This window comes from Urocitellus parryii, chromosome 1 (genome assembly GCF_045843805.1).
Source record: "Urocitellus parryii isolate mUroPar1 chromosome 1, mUroPar1.hap1, whole genome shotgun sequence".
Taxonomy (NCBI): Eukaryota; Metazoa; Chordata; class Mammalia; order Rodentia; family Sciuridae; genus Urocitellus; species Urocitellus parryii.
Window position 1 is genome coordinate 144905688 of NC_135531.1, and position 19600 is coordinate 144925287.

The 19600-nt window shown below is 32.1% G+C and overlaps 1 protein-coding gene across 4 annotated transcripts in view; it reads right to left on the reverse strand.

The window, feature by feature from the left end:
* Clint1 (clathrin interactor 1) overlaps positions 1 to 19600 on the reverse strand; it is a 61675-nt gene that overhangs the window by 11728 nt on the left and 30347 nt on the right. For all 4 annotated transcript variants that reach the window (XM_026388293.2, XM_026388292.2, XM_026388291.2 and 1 more), the window contains exons 2-8: positions 16184 to 16288; positions 15533 to 15629; positions 12727 to 12835; positions 11645 to 11809; positions 8640 to 8817; positions 4903 to 5149; positions 2566 to 2635 (exon numbers count right to left, since the gene is read on the reverse strand). In XM_026388293.2, coding sequence (XP_026244078.1) covers positions 2566 to 2635; positions 4903 to 5149; positions 8640 to 8817; positions 11645 to 11809; positions 12727 to 12835; positions 15533 to 15629; positions 16184 to 16288 — 971 coding nt within the window. The remainder of the gene's footprint in view (positions 1 to 2565; positions 2636 to 4902; positions 5150 to 8639; positions 8818 to 11644; positions 11810 to 12726; positions 12836 to 15532; positions 15630 to 16183; positions 16289 to 19600) is intronic.

Genomic DNA, 19600 nt, shown 5'->3' on the forward strand with positions numbered 1-19600 from the left:
ATTTCTTAAAATGTTTAGAAATGAACTATATTTAAGAGCCACCAAAACATCATTTAAGTACAGATTTTAAAAGAACAAACATCACTACAATGGGACATTTATCAAGATCATCTCGAGTAAATCTTGATGGTTAGGGTTCACATATGTTCTTTTAAATTTAGTAAGATATTCTACAATAATTTTTACCGGATATACTTTTGAAGATACCAACAATAAGGATGAAATAACACATTAAAAAAGAAAAAAAAAATCTGAGCATTTTCTCAAAGGAGATATTTATCTGATGAGTGGTACAGATGCCATATCTGCTTAGCTTTACAGTTTGTGCCCATATTACTTGCATGATGGTACTATTATAAATATGGGCACATCTGGTAAATGACACCCAAATGACATACCAAACAGCAATGTTAATATGGTAGATTTCTTAAACCTTCTCATGTAGGTGCTAAAGATTTAATATCCAATTTCCTTTTACTGCAGAATTCAATTTAAAATATACTATTAAGATATATAAATAGCAATGAGATCACTAAATTTATATACTGAATGAAGGGGATCTGCAAAAACTGGTTACATGTAGTGTTTCAAACAGAAGATAACTTTAAAAAATACTCTGATGTCAGTTCACATATAGTTGCATTTTAGAGATATTAAAGTAAATTAAACTTATAAGGCAAGAAACCTTCCATGGATTTCATTTAAACTTAGTCTCAATTACTGTACGACTAATAATTGTTACTTCTATTTAATTAATCAATCTACTGTTTGCATCAGAGAAAGGTTTCTTGCCAAGCAAAAGAAGCATACTGATATTTAAAAATTCTCTGTTCAAAGAAATCTTGGTACCATGGAGAAAAAAAGTTACATCTACTCACTGGACCGTCCTAGTTAATTCTTCTCTGACTGCCCCATTAAAACTTACCATAGATGCATGAAAGGGGCTCTTTATTATTGCATGCCAGAAAATTAAAAATAATGATATTCTGTGACACTATTTCTATATTATATAACTACATGCCAACTATCAGTTAATAAACAATTCAAATCTTGAACATGTAAAAACATCACAAACTGCTAAAATAAGTAATGCAGTTGTTTGTAATCTTGCATTACAGTCTAATAAAGGTTAAAGAATAATTTTAGAAACAGTTACAGAAAAAAGTGGAAAGGAACTGAAGGATCTCAGAAACCAGGGTGAACCACAAATCCTTTAAGTTCATACTAGTTCAAGTTTTATGACAGCAAGTAGGAAGGAGAAAATAACAGGAAACTTAATTATGTGCACCAATGCATTAATGAAAAACAGTTTCCATCATAAATTTAAAACCAATGCAAAAGTTTTTAAACAATTTGGCTTTGAAAAGTCATTACATACAACTGGGAATGAAAGATTTAGTTTATGTACATTAGATATACTCCAATCTTGTTGGTCTACACTTTAATGTAAAATGAACTTTAAATAGGCTTGGAAAGACTTTCTTTAAAAAGAAATTTTATTTCTTAAGCTGTTTTAACTTGTAACCCAATAGTTTATTAAAATTCCATAAGCATCAAAAGCAATAACATAATACTATCAATTTTCCTGGAAACAATTTATCAGGAATTAAATAAAATGTAGCATATAATGGAAATCAAACTGAAGAAGTCATGAATCTCATCTATAAGGAAATTTTGGTAAACTGTTTTGCCACAGTACTCTTAAAACATTTGGCAGGCAGTTAAACACACATTCACACAATGCCCTTTCCTCCAAAGCACTCAGTCTGTTTACAATGAGGCAACTATCTGTGTCTCCTTGATTAATGATCACTTCCTTCACTTGACCTTTCCAAGAGGGTAAAAACTCTCTTTCATAAGTGCCCAGACTGGTGTCTTGTTCAATAAATATCTACTGAATAAATGAATAAAAAGACTTTAGATAAACTCCAAGCATATCCAAGCTGTTAGTAATTTCTTTTTTCATTTTAAAAAAACAAAAATCAAAGTAGCAGATTTAATATATATTTTTTTCTCCAAGTTAATCTTAAAAGATTAATAATGGGAACTATAAAGCCTCTAAAATCTTTATCTTGGGAAACTGCAAAAAGGATACCAAATCTCAAAATACCATTTACTATTATTTAGGGAGAAAGCATTGTATCAAGTGTATAGAGCCATTAAAATACAAGTATTACAGTGATTTGAGGATACTATTTTACTCACATTTACTAATTACCACAAAGAGGTTCTACTTATGTCTGAGGAGTAGAAAAAGGTATAAAACTGAGTATATTTCTTTTAAGAGCAAACTTCGAGAAATAAATGCATATACAAAAAGATAAACACCAACATGATAGTTCCAAAGAAGAGTAAAGGCCATAGATGCTAAAGAAAAAAGCAGGGGGAGAGAGTTACCAAATATTTAAACACTGTATCTCTTATTTATCCAATTAAACAAGTATCCCCAATTAATGCACAAGGAAAATAAATTCGATTAAAAATTTTATTTTTCAATCCATCTTTTATATAGCATTTAAAAAAAACTAAGGTTACTAAAAAGAAAAAGCTTGTGTGGAAGCTTACCTGTTGACTGGCTGGTGCCATCGAAGAGATCAACAAGGTCACCAGATGACTTGCTGCTAGGCACTGAAATCTGAAAACATACACAGGATTATGTGCTCAGAAAACAAATTTCTACTACTTTTTCCCCTAAAACCACTTCTATCAATTTCTAATTACAATTTTAAATACAAACACCTGTAAAAACCATCCTTAACTAAGTAAAGGCAGATTTCACTTTCTAAAAAAAAAGTATTAACTTGAGTCCTTACGGAGGCAGTAAGCTTTAAGGAATTTTACTGCTAGCCCTGTGGAAGTCCCTGACATCTACACTCATTTCTTTTCTAATTGCATTGCCATCTGGAAATAAACATATTTCAGATTGTATTCAGTTCAGAATCACAAAGAAAGAAGAAAAAAAATGTTCGAGTCCCATCACAATATACTTTTAGTCCCTAGAGGAATGCTAGCCTATAAAGTCTTATAAAGCTTCTTTAGCTAATTCTAAGAATCAATGTCCACCTGGTGAAAGAGCAAATTCTTATCCAGTGCTAAAATTCTAAGAAATTCTAAAAACTGATTATATATCACACAAGTTAGTGTAATTTTAAATTATGTGATATACCTTTCCATTTTACTCTTTCACATTTAGTTCCTGAAATAAAAATATAAAAGCTGGACTTCTAGTACTATTCTTGTCTTCCTCATAGTGCCAAGTGCCCTGATATCTATGTTCCTTATATTCAATACATACATGATTATGTACATGTTACATTAGAAGTGAATTGTGAGAAAACAGGGAAACACTGTAAATTTCCAGTCATATTAATTTGAGCTTTAAGGATTAAAATTACTACACTGTGGTTCAAAATAGTGTTTAAACTTACATAAAAGATCCAAATTGAAATAACTTCAAGAACTTCAGCTTTCTGTATTTTTTTAATTGTTAAAAAAAAACCCCAAAAGTTTATACTACAAACATAAAATATTCATGGCAAGGGTTGGAGATGTAGTTCAGAGGACAGAGAAGCAAGCATAAGGTTCTGGGTTCAATCCTCAGTACTGAGCCAAAAAAAAAAAAAAAAAAAAAAAATTCAGGCTATACTACAAACTGGTATTTAAAATACTTTAAGACCCCAAAACTAGACATTAATGGGATTCAGGCTGGGGTCCACTAAAGAGGCTACTTTATACCAGAGTCTAGAGCAACAGTCAAAGTAAAAATCAAAGGAACATTTTAAAATGGTAAGTAGATCTAAGTTAAAAAACAAAAAACAAACTCAAGATAAAATCTTGATTTTTTGTTAAATAATGATTTTCCTCATGCAACCTTAGATGGGTTTTCCATGACAGTCATCATGTATTTGGGTTTTAACTATGATAAACACCTACCAGATCCTATATAGTTAACAACAATAACTTATCTACAGAAGGGGAAATCTAAGATCATAAAAAAAAATAACAGAGCCATTTCCTTTTTAACTACAACCAAAGTTAACTTATAATTTTGAGGTTTTTATCAAAAGTTAAAAAAACAAAACCACCACATGGGTGAAAATTATACATCAGTTCAGAAGATACCTGGCAAAAACTGTCAGAGTTCTTGTTCTTGCCATTACACATGCCTAGCTTTTTGTTTGTTTGTTTGGGTTTTTTTTTTTTTTTTGAGTCATGTACAATTTGCAGAAAACATTAGAAAAATGTTTTCCTCAGCTTTTAGCTACACCTAGTTCGAAGACACAAATGGAAAAACTGTAATGGGGGAAGAGTGACAAAAACAATAATTTAATTGTCCAGGGCAAATCTCCCCCTTTGGCTGATTTTTGTATGAAAGACTACCTTGTGGCCAGCTATCCAGTAGGTGGATTTTATTTCTGTGGTGAATAAAAACAAAAGAAGGTACAAGAAACAGTGCTTCTTACAGCACTGATGGCAGTGAGGTAAATAAGCTTCCCTTTATAGTTACCATCTCAAGGCTAAATGAGACTTTCTCCTATGTATTCATCTTCTTATTCATCCATCTTTTGTCACTTCTTAATTCTGCCATGTTTTAGTTCAAGGCTTGGTAACCAGTGGTGGTAATAGATGAAAACAAATACACTATATATTCTGATTTACAACCTCCCCCAAATGAATCAAGAGTGTCATTTCTACTTTCACATGAAGTACATAATCATTCTACAATTGGACAGGTTTCTTCCCCAAAGAATTTCTTATTATTAATGACTCTGAGTAATACATGCCAGATGATCTATAATTAATATGATTACCTAGAAATGCCCAAGCCTACTAACGTCGAAATTGTAAAAGTAGTTTATTAGAATAAACCATGTGTAATGTGTAAGCTCCTGCCATTCCCACCTTAGCTGAAGACTGAGGTGGATGGGTTGAAGCATTCTGATCCGGACTTGCTTTGTCTCCTGTGTAATGTGCTGCTGCTCCAAGATCAATGGTTTTGGAAGGATTTGCTGTGCGCTTGTGTCTAGTTGTGGTGGTCTCTGTGGCCTGTGTGATATGGATATGCTTTGTCGTCACAGTTTCCTCTTCATCTTTGAATTCACCTTTGGGAGATCTGCCTCTTCTTGCTTTCTTTTCCTCATCGCTGTCACTAAAAGATATTAAAAATGAAGCAAAATAATAAGACTTGGGATTATTTTTAAATGGAATCCTTAGTGACTTGAGTTAGAGAGAATTTCAAACACGATAACTCCAAAATCCTATACTTTGACTATTTGACAGGGATCAACAGAATGTTATCTAAGCTTCCTGAATAATGATATGTATGTATTGGGGAGGGGAAGTGGGAATCTGCAGAATTCCCTAGGTAAGTCTAAAACATTGCTATGAAAAAGTCTTTACAAAAATGTGTACAAATAAAAAAATACCTAAAATAACTCAGGTTTTTGTTTATTATATATTTAAAACTTAATTAAAAGATTAAATAGTAGGATTATCAGAATCAATTGGTAATATTCTAGTATTTAAAACATCTGCACTCGATGATCTTTTTTTGAAATGTACTGTGAACATAGCTACAGTTCCATTTTTATAACATAATTCAGTCACCAACTCTCATATACCAAGGCATATAACATAGTAAAATTTTACAATTTCAAAGGATACTTTAAAAATATTACCCTATTTCAATTCAAGTGATTAAATGCTATCTGCAAATGCAGAAAAATATGAGGTAATGCACTTTACAGCTGTACTGTATTTTACTATATTTGGAGCTTAAACTTTTACATAACTATGTAAACTGCTTCAAAGAAACTTACCTATATTGAAAATGTTTCTGAAATGATTTCATTTTGCTCACATTAAAAATCTTATATTTTTAACAACGTAAAAAAAAACAGAGGAAAACCTGGATTTTTGTATGTTGGGAATGAAAACATTTTTTTAAAAAAGATTCTTTTTTCTTTCTTTTTTTTTTTTTTTAAGAATTTAACCTTTTATTTTATTTATTTTTATGTGGTGCTGAGATTAAACACAGGGCCTCATCCATGCTAAGCAAGTGCTTTATCACTGAGCTACAACCCCAGCCTAAGATGAAAACATTTTTAAAGAAAACCTATAATTCTGGTAAGTGGCCAAGAGCTCTTACTAATCTCTCACCAACAAAAAATGACCCAAAGCTTCCGGCAATCAGGCCTATAAGTAGAACTGTATTTCTTACCTTTTTGATATTCAGTTTTGTCAGTGCAGGATAATTTCTTTATAAATTGAGAATATAAATCTGACTGGCACACAACTAAATGAAAGCTTCACGTGTGATCAAGTTCAAGAATCCCTGACTAATAATGAACTGAAGTCTGAAATTCTGGTAAAGTCTGAGATAACATGCAATTTTTGTCTAAAACTCTACTACTCCCTCAGAGTACAAGATGAAAAGTCTTTGACGTACCTGTTAGAGTGATATATCATATTTGCTTATCTCTAGCAACTGAACATTCTATATAAAAGACTTAGAAAATCTAGTAGATTCTTTCTTAGAGGGAACACATGGGGAAAACTACAATAAGGGAAAATCTGAGTGGGCAGAGAGGGGAAACAAAGAAGGAACATAGACACTGAAACTCGAAGAGCAAAGGAAAAAAGTTAACAATATTAGAATGTAGGACGGGGGGTGTAGCTCAGCAATAGAGGGCTTACCTACCATGTATGAGTTTTATCCCCAGTATTGGGAAAAACAACATACCTTATTTCTAACCAGCCTACCCTTCCTTGAGTCCCACTTCATGAGGAAATCTCAACAGATTACATGGCTACTGTTTTCCAAATGAAGCCAAAAATACACAGGCCAAGAGAACATTAATGAACAAAAATAGCATGGAATATCTGAAGCAGGCGCTCTTTTTTCCCCAAATTTAGTTATTTATGATTATCAGTTTATCATATGCATACTCCTTTATAAAGGAAATAGAAATGCAGTTGTAAAATAGATCTCTGGCCATTCAAAGATCATATTCCAGAAATGGCCTTCAAAAAGATGCTTTTCAGCCAGGTGTGGTGGCGCACACCTATAATCCCAGTGGCTCAGAAAGCTAAGGCAGGAGGATTGAGAGTTCAAAGCCAGCCTCAGCGAAAGCTAGTAACAAACTCAGTGAGACCCTGTCTCTAAATAAAAATACAAAATAGGACTGGGAATGTGGCTCAGAGGTCGAGTGCCCCTGAGTTCAATCCCTGGCACTTACATAAATAGAGATATTTCATTGATTTAAATAAATATGGAAACATACTGAAAATACACTAAACAAATTTACACTAAACAAATTTCAGAACCTATTTCAAAAGTAGATTACATTTTTGTTTTTTACGTCTTAATGAACCTCTAAATCTGAACCATTAAGATACTTGGGTAGGAAAAAGAAAGACAGTAATTGGTTACAAGAATGCACTTGAACGCTCAGCATTCAGTTATATTCCATTATTGTGTAATTTTAGATGGGTCCACACAATCTAAATGGGCCTTGGTTTTACTTCTAAAAAATAAAGTCCTTACTCCACCTTATTTAATAGAGATATTGTAAGGCATACATAATACAAGTCTTCTAAAATCTGCCTTGCAACTTAAGCACTATACACAATACCTTTTAATTTGGAAGAAAAACTAGCTTACACCTATACTGGTAGGTAAGAATAAAAACTAAATGTTCCAAAGCTCCAGTATGTTCTATGTAAAACTAAATACAAATGCCCCACCACAGAAAATAAAGTTTATAAAATATAAGTCTATATTAGAAAAGTTTTGGTTCAAACTTCACTTGGATTTGATTTTTGGTACATACTTTATAAAATCATAATAAAATGTAATGGGAAAAGTTAAATTTCAAATCCTTTACCTTTATTTTAAACTTACTACATGGACTTCATTATTCCTCAACAGTATCTAGATCCCTGGATCATTTGATGTCAAAATGCAAAATAATCTGTAAATGTTTTTACTGGGGGCAAGAAAGTCCAAGGGAAGACCAAGTAGTCTGAATAAAAATATAGAGGACAGATAATCAACTTTAGAAACAAATGGGCACAGACAAAACAAAAGGAATATCAATACTAACAGCAATAATGTTTGGCCTAGCATCTTTAAAACAAATGAATGCTGCTTGCTTCAGTAGCACATATACTAAAACTGCAATGTTGTAAGAAAACTAGTACAGCCTTTATGCAAGGATGACTAGTAAATTCACAAACCATTCCACATTTTTGCACAGGGCACTTTTAGGGTGGTGAAACTATTCTACATGGTGCTTTGTGAGTATTATGCATCTGTCAAAACTCAACAGGACTGCACAACATGGTGAACTCCAAAGCAAGCTATAGACTTTAGTTAAAACATATTAATATAGGTTTATTGTTAGCAAATGTACCATAGTAAAGTAAGATGCTAAGCAGGAAAATCGGTGGGGAAGGAAAGAGGGGACATATGAGAACCCTCTGTATTTTATACACAAATTTTCTAAGAACCTAAGATTTCTCTAAATGTCTAATTTTTTAAAAAGCTGAACTTCAAATAATGTCAATATCACAAACAAAAATCTAGCTGCATAAATTTAGCACTCTTTTTAAGAGACCCGGAGACAAAATGTTAATACCTGCATCTTTCTGGAGAGTCTTCTCTATCTTTCCTCCGGAACTTGCTGATGGTGTCATCAATTGTGCTTCCAATTTTATCACTCAGTTCACCTAATTTATCACTGAATGGAAAAGCACTCTTGTTTTTATCCCACTCCTCATCCCATTTTGATTTGGGTTCAGGATCATATCTTTCGCCTATATAACACATTAAAAAAAGAAACAACTCTAAGAACATTAAATTCAAAAGGTGTCTACACTTCTTATTTCTGAAGCTTTTCCTCATAATAAAATCATTTTCAAAGGAAAACAGAAAGCTCTGACAGTGCTGAATCAACAGAATTATAGCAAGGCGCAGCATGTAATGCCAATCATTAAGTAGGAGAAATGCAGATTCAAAAGCTTGTTTATGAAAACTTTCACAACCTTAATGTGCAGCATTCAGGAAGTTCCTAAAGGCTGTTGAAAGTAGTAGTAGAAAACACAAAAAAATCAACACAAGTTCTACAAGCAAAAGAAAAATAGAAATCTTTTTGTTTTTCAAATATTACTTAATAATTGTGTTTCACTCCTATTTTCAATTTAAAAATTTTTAGAAAAGTATTAGACATCAACAGTGTCTTAAAAAAACAGAAAGTAAGGCAGGCATGCTAGTAATGTGCCTGCAGTCCCAGCTATACGGGAGGGGAGGCTGAAGCAGGACTGCTTAAGACAATGAGTTCAAGGCCAGCTTGGGCAACACAGAGACAGTCATTTCAAATATCAATCAAATCAAATCAGTCAATCTAAAGGAACTCCACCATGAATGCTACATGTTCCAATATGCTGGCATCAAACTAGAAAAACAATGGATTTTAAAGCATGGGAAAGTATTTTATAATTACTGTGAAAAGAATATTCCAGCTACTAAAAACTGTACACACTAGAGTCATATAGTATGATGATATTATACAGTCAAAGACCAAGTGGAAATATATTCTCAAACTGGTGAAGCCTATAGAACTTCTGTGTGAATCAGGGAATGAAGAGAAAAGATGATGGTAGTGAAAAAAAGATTCAAAATGTTAAGATTTGTATTATTCCTTACTCTTTAGAACCCAATGAAGACACAAAATGGAATCTTTCCATTTCCATGTTCTAACTGAATTTAGGAAGCAAGAGTGGGAGTAGAGAAAGCAATCAAATTTAATAAAAAAAAAAATATATCAAAAAAGTAGCTAACAGACCATTGTTTCCAACCTTTGTTAAACCAGTTTTTATGGCATACATGCCCTCTGGAGACTGTACAAATACAATTTGCTGAATTGTGGGCTAAAACTTCAAGGCTAAAATTTTCTGTAGTAAAAACATTGTACTAGGGCCTGGGGATACAGCACAATTAGAGTGCTTGCCTAGTGTGTACAAGGCCCTGGGTTGAATCATCAAAAAAATATAAAAATCTATTTCTGGGTGTGTGTAACAAATGTAGAAATGGTCACCAACTTAAGAAAATATGATAACAAAACTTCAACCAGGAAAGGTTTTCAGAAGTAATTTTCTAATAATGTATGTGCACATTTCAGTAGCAATGTGATGAACTAGACTTTGAAAAGAAACAAATATACAAGAAAGATGAAAACCAAAATGATTACTATTGGTAAAGATCATACTAAATTAGTGCTTAACATAATAGGTTTTGGTAAGACACTATCTAAAGTAAGAATGATAAAACACACAAAAAAGTTAAAATAATCAAAAAGGTTGCTAACAGACCATTGTTTCCAACATTTGTTTTTCGTTAGTTAAGTCTGAAAAACAATAATAATTTAGCAAAGAATGAGAAAGTTGTTTAACTCTTCTGTCAATACAGATGCTGCAATCAGTTTGCTGTGACTAAGTCTGAAAACTCTCAATTTTCTAAATTTATCTGATATTGTAATAGTCCAAAAAAGGGATATCCAAGTAGAATGAGTAAATGAGTTGCATTTAGCAATTTTTGTTCAAGATATATTAAATTTCTTTAGCTATACTGAAAAAGCTAAAGAAAAATTACTTGAGCAAATAATATAAAAAGTTTTTTACTCTCCTCCAGAAACAAATCCAAAACATATACTGTAGAAAAATATTCTTGTCAAATTCATGAAACAATTTTTATGTGGTGCTTTGTCACTTAAGGGAAATTTTTCTGATAGAAATAAGCTGAGAGAGCAGTACTTTTTCTTTGAGAGTAATAAAAGGAACATAGAGATAATATTCTATGGGTAATGCCAAAGTAATAAACCTCAATATAATCCAAATAAAAATGAACTCAATTTTAGGTAGTGGGAACTAGAGTGTCCCCAAAAGCAACTGTGAAGATCCATAGTGCATAAACTGTCAAAGTTCACACAAGACAGGGTGAATTCAAATGAACATGCTGTGAAAGAAAATTCTTAATTTTGTGTATGCTTCAAGAACCAAGCATCCTATTTTTAAACTACTACATTAAAAACAAGCATTAAATATACTAGTTGCTCCTAAATGTGTTGGAAACAACAAACAAAGCAACAGATCCAGATGAAAAAGTGATAGTATAGCCAGTAATCTTTTTCTCAAGTTATATATTGCTTCACTAAGGGAACAGAAACTGAAGCTGCATTGACTTGAAGGACGCTATGTGTTTGTGGACAAAAATGTGAGCTAAACCAGTTTTGAAATAAAACAATAAATCTCTTGATCGAACTTGGTATTTTTATGCTCTACAATATGAGTGAGAGAAACTACTTTTCTGAAGAAGTGTATACATCTGTTTTATTTTCTATACATTAATACAAAGTTTGCAGTTAGCTAATTAGTTAAAATCACATTCTTGAACCTGTAATAAAAACAAGACAGGAAGATTTCCACGATCCATGTGATTGCAGCCAAAATGAGTATCATGTGTATTTAGTAATCTGTATCTTCCTAGAAAAAAATAGCATTTTGGTATTTAGTATTTCAATGATTCTTAAAATACATCTGAGAAACTAAACTGATGCTTAGATGCCATCCTATCTTTAATACTCACTGTATCTGAATCCTCCAACACTGTCTGAGGAAACCCCAACATATTTGTCTTTGTTCTTCTTTGCTTTCTTTCGCTCTTCACGAAGCCTGTCGTCATCCTGGGCAAATTCAACCAATTCCTTCACCTTCTGGCGAATATTTATACCTTGATCCTTGCCATGCTCATCTTCAGAATGGTAAGGAAGAAAAGAAGCGAATGAATTCAATTAATACACACCAAACTCTAAGACAAAAAAAATAGTAAATCTACAAAATAAGAAACTAACTTCAATATTTTGAAAAATAAAAACAAGAGGTAGATTGTGGTATTACACTGTGTCATTTCCTTTTTAGCAAATCCTAAGTTCTAAAATGCAATTCTGCTTTACAGATCACAGATAATAGTACTGTGTAAGGTCAATTAAAGACCCACTAAAAATTAGGGTTAGTGAAGATGACCACATGAAATGAATATATCCATAAATGTTTTCTATTATATTTTAACAGAACAAATCAAAACAAGAACCGCCTGAATATTTTAATGACTGAAAAGCACCCCAAATGTCTTGGTTTCCCTATACAAGTTTGGGAACACTAATTATGAGGACTTAGTGTAGCTGAAAAACTGAATTTTTTAAAGTACTAGGGCATGCTACAAAATGAAGTGTGCTTCATTCTCTAGCCTCTTTCACATTCAAAACACACTCTGGCCTTGCTGCCTTTGCACAGTAAATATTATTTGGTGGGAGGGGGGAAAACCCAGCTTCAAACAGATGTGTGTGTTTTGGAGCTCTAACCTTTTCTTCCCATATGATTAAAGCTATTCCTTTATGGACACCACAGGGGACCAGTCTCCAGTGCATATTTTAATATAAACCCGAACACTCATGTTGTGTTGGTTCTGTTGTTATTAGCCAGTCTTTTCTGCAAGTTCTTGTCTTCACTAATTAATACTCTAGGGCCCCACGTCTTGGATTCTGCACTCGTCACACAACCAGCAACAGTCACATTCTAATTAGAGCAGAGAAGCTTCTAAGCTGGTTCAGGTGACTGACAACTCCAACTACTGTTTTAATTTGCTTATAAGGTTTTTCTATTGCTCACCTACAAAGTGGTAATTTTCCAGGGATCGCAAATCATAAATGTGTTCTCTGGCACTTGTAACAACACGCTCTGATCCATTTCTTATGAGGTAAGCTAGAAGCAGCAAGGACTGTAAAAATATAAAGCACCAAATGATTTAACGAAATAAATTCTGGTAAAGCTTTGGTAAATGGTTAAAAAAATTTTCAACATTAGCAAATAAATAATCATGGTGGTGATGAAGAGGGTTTCTTTACTCTGTATTAGACTTTAAATACACATATTATCAATTTGAAGTTCCTCTGATATAGAGTACAATAAATATAAATTATCCAATAAGTCCTATATGTCAAAATTAAAAAAAAAAGAATCAATAATTCTGATGTTTAACAACACTGCATGATACAAATGAACAATGAGGCTTTAAAAAGAGGGCTCAGTTTTTACTTCTTCTGTAGGTATTATAGAACTCTGAATTAATAGAACTATCAAAATTATCTGGCATTTATATAAACCTATAGTATTTTTCCAAGGTAAAATTTAATTATTGATATAGCATTTGCACCAAAAAGTTAATGCCAACTAATGAAAGAAAAAACTTAAGTTTTCAGAAGGTTTAGCTAAAATGCAAGAATGGCTACCAATGAATATAGAGTAGTGTAATTATTCTGAAATAACATAGTAGTGACTCTTGAACAACTTTGTGAGTTACATGAAAAAATGGTTAGGTTGTTGAAATTAAGGAACACAAAACCTCTTCCTATCAGTGATTTATTTATTTATTTATTTTTAAATAATTTACCCAAGAATTAAAAAAACAAAAACAAAAACAAGCACCAACCACAACTTCAATTTCTAAAAGCATACTTACTTAATTTATAGAAATTTCACTACTTCATCATAAATACAAGCAGAAGTAAAGACAGTGAATGTTTCCAGAAACAAACATAAGAAAAAGAACTATAATATCATTAGTGATTAGGAAAATGCAAATCAAAATTACATTGAGATTTATTCTCACACTAGTCAGAATGGCAATCATCAAGAATACATATAATAAGCTGGGTGTGGTGGCACAGCCTGTAATCCTAGCAACTTGGGAGGACTGAGGCAGGAGGACCTTGAGTTCAAAGTTAGACTCAGCAATTTAGTGAGGGACTAAGCAACTCAGCAAGATGGTGTCTCTAAATAAAATATAAAAAAAAGGGCTAGGGATGTGGTTCAGTGGTTAAGTGCCCTAGTGTCCTGGGTTCAATTCCCAGTACCAAAAAAAAAGAATACGCATAATAATAAATGCCGGAGAGAATGTGGAGAAAATAAACATTTCTAACATTTTTACACTGTTAGTGGGACAGTAAATTAGTATAATAACTAAGGAAATCAGTATGGAGATTCCTCAAAAGACTAGGCATTGATCCAGATATACTGCTCCTCGGTATTTACCTTAAAGAATTAAAGTCCTCACTCATAACTACAGTGATATGTGCATACCCATGTTTATAGCAGCACAATTCACAATAGCTGAACTATGGAATAAGTCTAGATATCCATCAAAAGATAAATGAATAAAGAAAGTGTTGGATATATACACAATAGAGTTTTATTTAACTAGAAAGAAAAATGAAATTAATACCATTTGCAGGAAAATGAATGAAACTAGAGACCATCATGTTAAGAGAAATAAGTCAAAATCAGAAGACTAAGGGTCATATTTTCTCTTATATAAAAAAGCCAGAGGATCTCCTAAAAAAAAAAAAAAAAAAAAATCAAAGGGAGATCAACAGAGGAAAGGGAAGAGAAAAGGGACAAGGGGTGGAATGTGGAGAGGGAGGGAGGAAGTTCTGGGGAGTGATACTGGTCAAATTATGTTGTTATATTGTGTGAACACATAACAACAAATCCCATCAATTTTAATACACCAATAAAAAATGTAGGAAAAAACACAACAATAAAAAAGAAACAGATAACTAAAAGAGATTTTTAATCCTGAAAATCAGAACTTTCAAAGGTTCAAATATGAATGTCATGTCATTTTGTTATGTATTTTGAGTAGTAAAAAAAAAAATGTGGTAGTGTTGTAAGAACAAATGACACCTAGTTTTAGAATTGTGCATTACATGTTATCAGGAAAGGAATCTGATAAAGAGTGCATATATGTTCAAAATTTTAAAAATATTAGAATTTGAATCTATATAATGCCAGTGACTCAGGAGGCTGAGGCAAGAGGATTGCCAAAGCTAGCCTCAACAACTTATGGGCCCTTGGCCATTTAGTGAGACCCTGTCTCAACATTTAAAAAGGGTTGGGAATGTGGCTAAGTGGTTAAGCACTGCTGGGTTCAATTCCCTGTACCCCCTGCCCCACAAAAAATTAAGTCTGTGTATTTAGGATTAAAAATCCAATTATTTTCTGAACTAATATTTTTTGGGTGCTGAATACTGTTAGAATCCTATTATTATAAATTAGGCAAATTTTTATGAAGCGACGACAAACTACATAGGACTTGATTTCATCTTAACTGCTCATAGACTAAACATGTATTATTAGAGATGAATTATTTTGATAAGTGCAAACATTTTTTATAGGAAAAAATTTCTTAAATATTTAACATTTAAAAGCTGAATTAGTTTTAAACATTTTACATTAACAACTGTTCTTTACAATGACTGATAAATAGAACACAAATAACAAATATGCTTCTTTTATGTGTTTTCGACTATTCTATTAAAGGATTTAATGTGCTTCCAAATCACTTCTGTATGTGTGCTTTAAATTCTAAGCATTTGTTTTCAAGATGTTAGATTATAAAATAGGCTTATGTTCATACCTTATAAACTCTTCTCCAATTCTTTTTGTTGTCTTTTAACATTCGAGACCAAAGCATATTCATAAGTTCTGGAAACTGTTCATACATAAAGGTAGCCCTGAAAAAAAACAATGATTTTTCTCAAGAATTTGCAATATGTTAATTTTGACAGTAGATGGCAGGCTTGCTCTAAATTGTTATATTTCCCCCAAAGAGCTTAAAAAAGAATAAGCTTAATTCAAAAAATGTGGCTGATACATTCCTTGAAAATGTTCTTCCTATATTTTAAACAATACTTATAATATCTGTAGGCACCACTAATTAATATCATACTTTGCAAGTTCTTTATTCACTGACACAGTGGCCCCGATATTCATCACAAAAAATTCTTTAGAACTTTACTTCCAAGTATTTTGTACTCATACTTCAAAATTTACATGGTAAGCTACAGTAAGTCTTGAAACTTCACCGAGAAAGAAAAATTGTGGTTTTTTTTTTTTCTGAGCTAATTTTTTAAGGGAATAGACCCTGTATAAAACTTTGTACATCATTATCTGAATAATTATGCAAAATTTATATTTGGCAGCTAGTTTAAAACTGAAAGAAAATTTCACATTTTTATGTAAAGATGCTTTGATTCTTTCTGCATTGCTGAGTCAAATTATCACTTACTTGGCAATCTCTCCCATGAGTTGCCCAGAAGGTCCCCAAGGATCATCATTCGTTGCTTCTCGAACCTTAGACTCAATCTCTGAATAATTCATAACCACATTGGTGCTGCAGAGAAAAAAATGCACGCACATACGCACAAAGATTAGCATCAAAACTGAGAAACACATGAAAACTTAATAATGACACTACTGGGTGTCCTAATGAGCTACCTCTACAGGGTGGGAAAGAAAACATCTTTTGTGCACAAACTACCCCAAGGACACTATATAACACATTTAAGCTATCTTTAAGAAGATTTTACTATTCTACTATCCTTCAAGAATACAGATGAGACTGCATTAGAGCTGGCCTAAATTCCATAAAAAAATGGACTTGGTTAAATTAAAAAGAAAACTGAACATGCTAGAGTCTATTATGAAACTAAGTTGTCAGTTTCTTGATCAGACTTGGTTTACATGCAGGTTTAGGTTTCCTGATTACAAAAAATTCTGTAGATTAAGCAAAATTACACTGCAGCTGAACACTACATCATATTTTCAAAAAAGAATGATGAATCAAAGATAATCGAAGTTATTTAGGAGTACTTTGAACATTTACTTGTAATTCCAGGCTTTTTTCATCTATTATATATATTTTCCATCATCATATAGTAGTTATCCCTACTTTTATTGGCTACATAATATTCCATCAGGTATATTTAATTTAACTTTCCCTTAAGATTTCTGCAATAGTCAATAACATGGACCCCAAGAATCAGAAAACTCTGATACCAATCACACTTTGTGACCTCTAGCAAAATAAATTATCGTAATCTCAAATTCTTCAAATGTAAAATGGGAACAAATAAAAACAACACCTTAAAGGGCAGCATATTAAATAATGTTTAGCACAGTGACTGACATATAGGAAATGCTCAAAAAAATTTAGTTACCATAATTGAACATAATAACCACTAGAATTTTAAAAAATAAACAATACTTTAATAAAGAATTAACTATGAGAAAAATACATTTGAAAACTTAAGACATGTGATGGCAAAATGTTTGGTTGTTAAAATGCAATTTGGCATCCTTATATGAATATAAGAATTCAAAGACATTCTGAGAAGGAATAAAGAAATACTATGAAAATGTGACATATGATAGTAGTATTAATTTGCCATCTAAAGCTCCAATTATTACTGAGCAATCATTATATAACAGATACTGTGAATATGGTAATTCAAATCTTCCATTTAAAATTAAATCTTAGAAACAATTTTTTAAAATAGCAGAATTTGGTAGCTATTACTTACATTATACCCCCGTTTTGCTATCTAATTTTTCAGTCATCAAAAAGTACTGTTGTTTAAATAAGGAAGGCTTGGTTGAAACTGGCACTCAGAATCTCTTCAAATTTATTTTAATCCTTTCAATTTCTTTAACTTTAGGGAAGAAACTAACATATAGGTTTGGGTCAAATACTTGCCAAATCATTGAATAACTTTAGCTTCTAGATTTACATTCAGAACACTGTTCTATTAAGGAAGAAAAGTGAAATCCTGGTATTTTATTTTGAATGCTGGAGAAAACATCCTTCTAAAATATCAACTAATTTGATAAAATAAATGCAAATTACTTCCTTGAGACTAAATAAATCCATAATCTCTACAGTCCCTCCAAAATTTAAACCTCTTAATGAATTTTCATAAAAATCCAATAATGATTACATTGAAGGTAATTTTATGTACAAATGCAGAAGAGTAATTTTATTCCTAATTTTTTTCAGCAATGGGATCAAAATAAAACCCAGGCAGCCAATAACAGATATGCAATTTACGATGCCACAAAATGATAGATTTCAGAATGCTTTTGTTTATCCTGGTGGCTGAAGAATGCATAGCTTAGGCAGTTAAAAGTGCCAAAATGCAGCTGTGAAAATGAACAATAGCAATTAGGATTATAATTCACCCAAGCATTTCATTACCAAGAATTCACTTGAAATCTCTCTCCATTGTTTAATTTGTTGGAGAACAAGATGAAAGGAGTTAATCTCCAGTCCATGTACATGAAATATTTTTACCAGAGCCTTCATAAATGCTTTAGTTTTCTGAACACTACTTTCCTTGTTCAAGCTACAAAGGCCCATGGGTCAAATGAGAAAGGCACTCTTTCCGTAACCCCTTCACAAGATTCTTTGCTTAAGGCCTGTGTGTCTGAGTGGTGTGTGTTTAGAGAGGTGGCAAAAAGCCAGTAATTTAAGAATCTCCTTATTTCCTTTGTTGAAAAACAATGGGAGCCTTAGAATATACAATATAAAGTATAACCACAGAAGGATATGGCAACTATAACAACAAAAAATTAGTCTACTTCCAGGAAGTGAATTGGGCTCTATTTTAAAGCTATTTTCCAGTGAAACTGTTGCTTTCAGAAAAGGGAAAGAATTCTTTCCAGATCAGATCTGATAGTACAGAGAATTCCAAAACAAAGTGTTTTTGAGCTTTACTTGATTCAGAAACAACTGTAAACTAAACCAAAATAAAACAACACTGTAGAGTTTGGCTTTATTCCAGGTTGTTTAAAAATAATGGTTTTTAAAAAGTCAGAAATGGTATTTTGATCCTTCCTTTCCCATGTTTTCTATTGCCCTCCATCCGTGTACTATTCATAATTCCAGTAACCCCACTCTCAAAAAAAAATAAAAAAGAAAGAAAAAATTTTCAGATGTTTGAAAGAAAAAACAGTTTAATTTTTTAAACTTCCTATGATTGACAGAAATGTCTGAAGAATGGCTATTTCAGACACTAGAGGGAGCTCTCTAATCAGTTTTTTTAAGAGATGCAAAATTCAGACAAAGGTCTAAGATATATTGTTAGCAGAATTATAGAAAATACCAACCAGTAAGTTTTATAGCATTTAGACTAATAACACAAACGAGTGACTTCAGAACTTGTACCAATCCTAAACTGAAATTCCTAACTTGAAAACTTAAAAAAAATATATCTCTTTACATTGTATTACCACACCATATAGTGACCTTTTGTTAAGACTCAAAATCCTTGGATACTGTGTGTGTGTGTGTGTATACACACACACACACACACACACACATTTTAACCTGTACTTCCTTTCATTATAACACTTAAGAACATAACTAAAAATTCTCTGAAACACCAAAACAATTTCCCATATACTACTTTAAACCAGCTTGGCAGTGATATCAAAAGAGAATTCAACCTATAAAAATGTCTAATGAGTTTTAATGCTTCTGATGATCACCAATCTTTTCTCTCCAGGTTTTTAACCTGTTTTTAATTTCTACAGACATGAAAATGTAAAATGGAGGGGAAAAAAAGAAGAAAAAATTTAAATGTTGCTATATTTTTAATTATTCTATTGCTAGCATTAAATGTTATCTAGATTGAATTATCTGAAATGT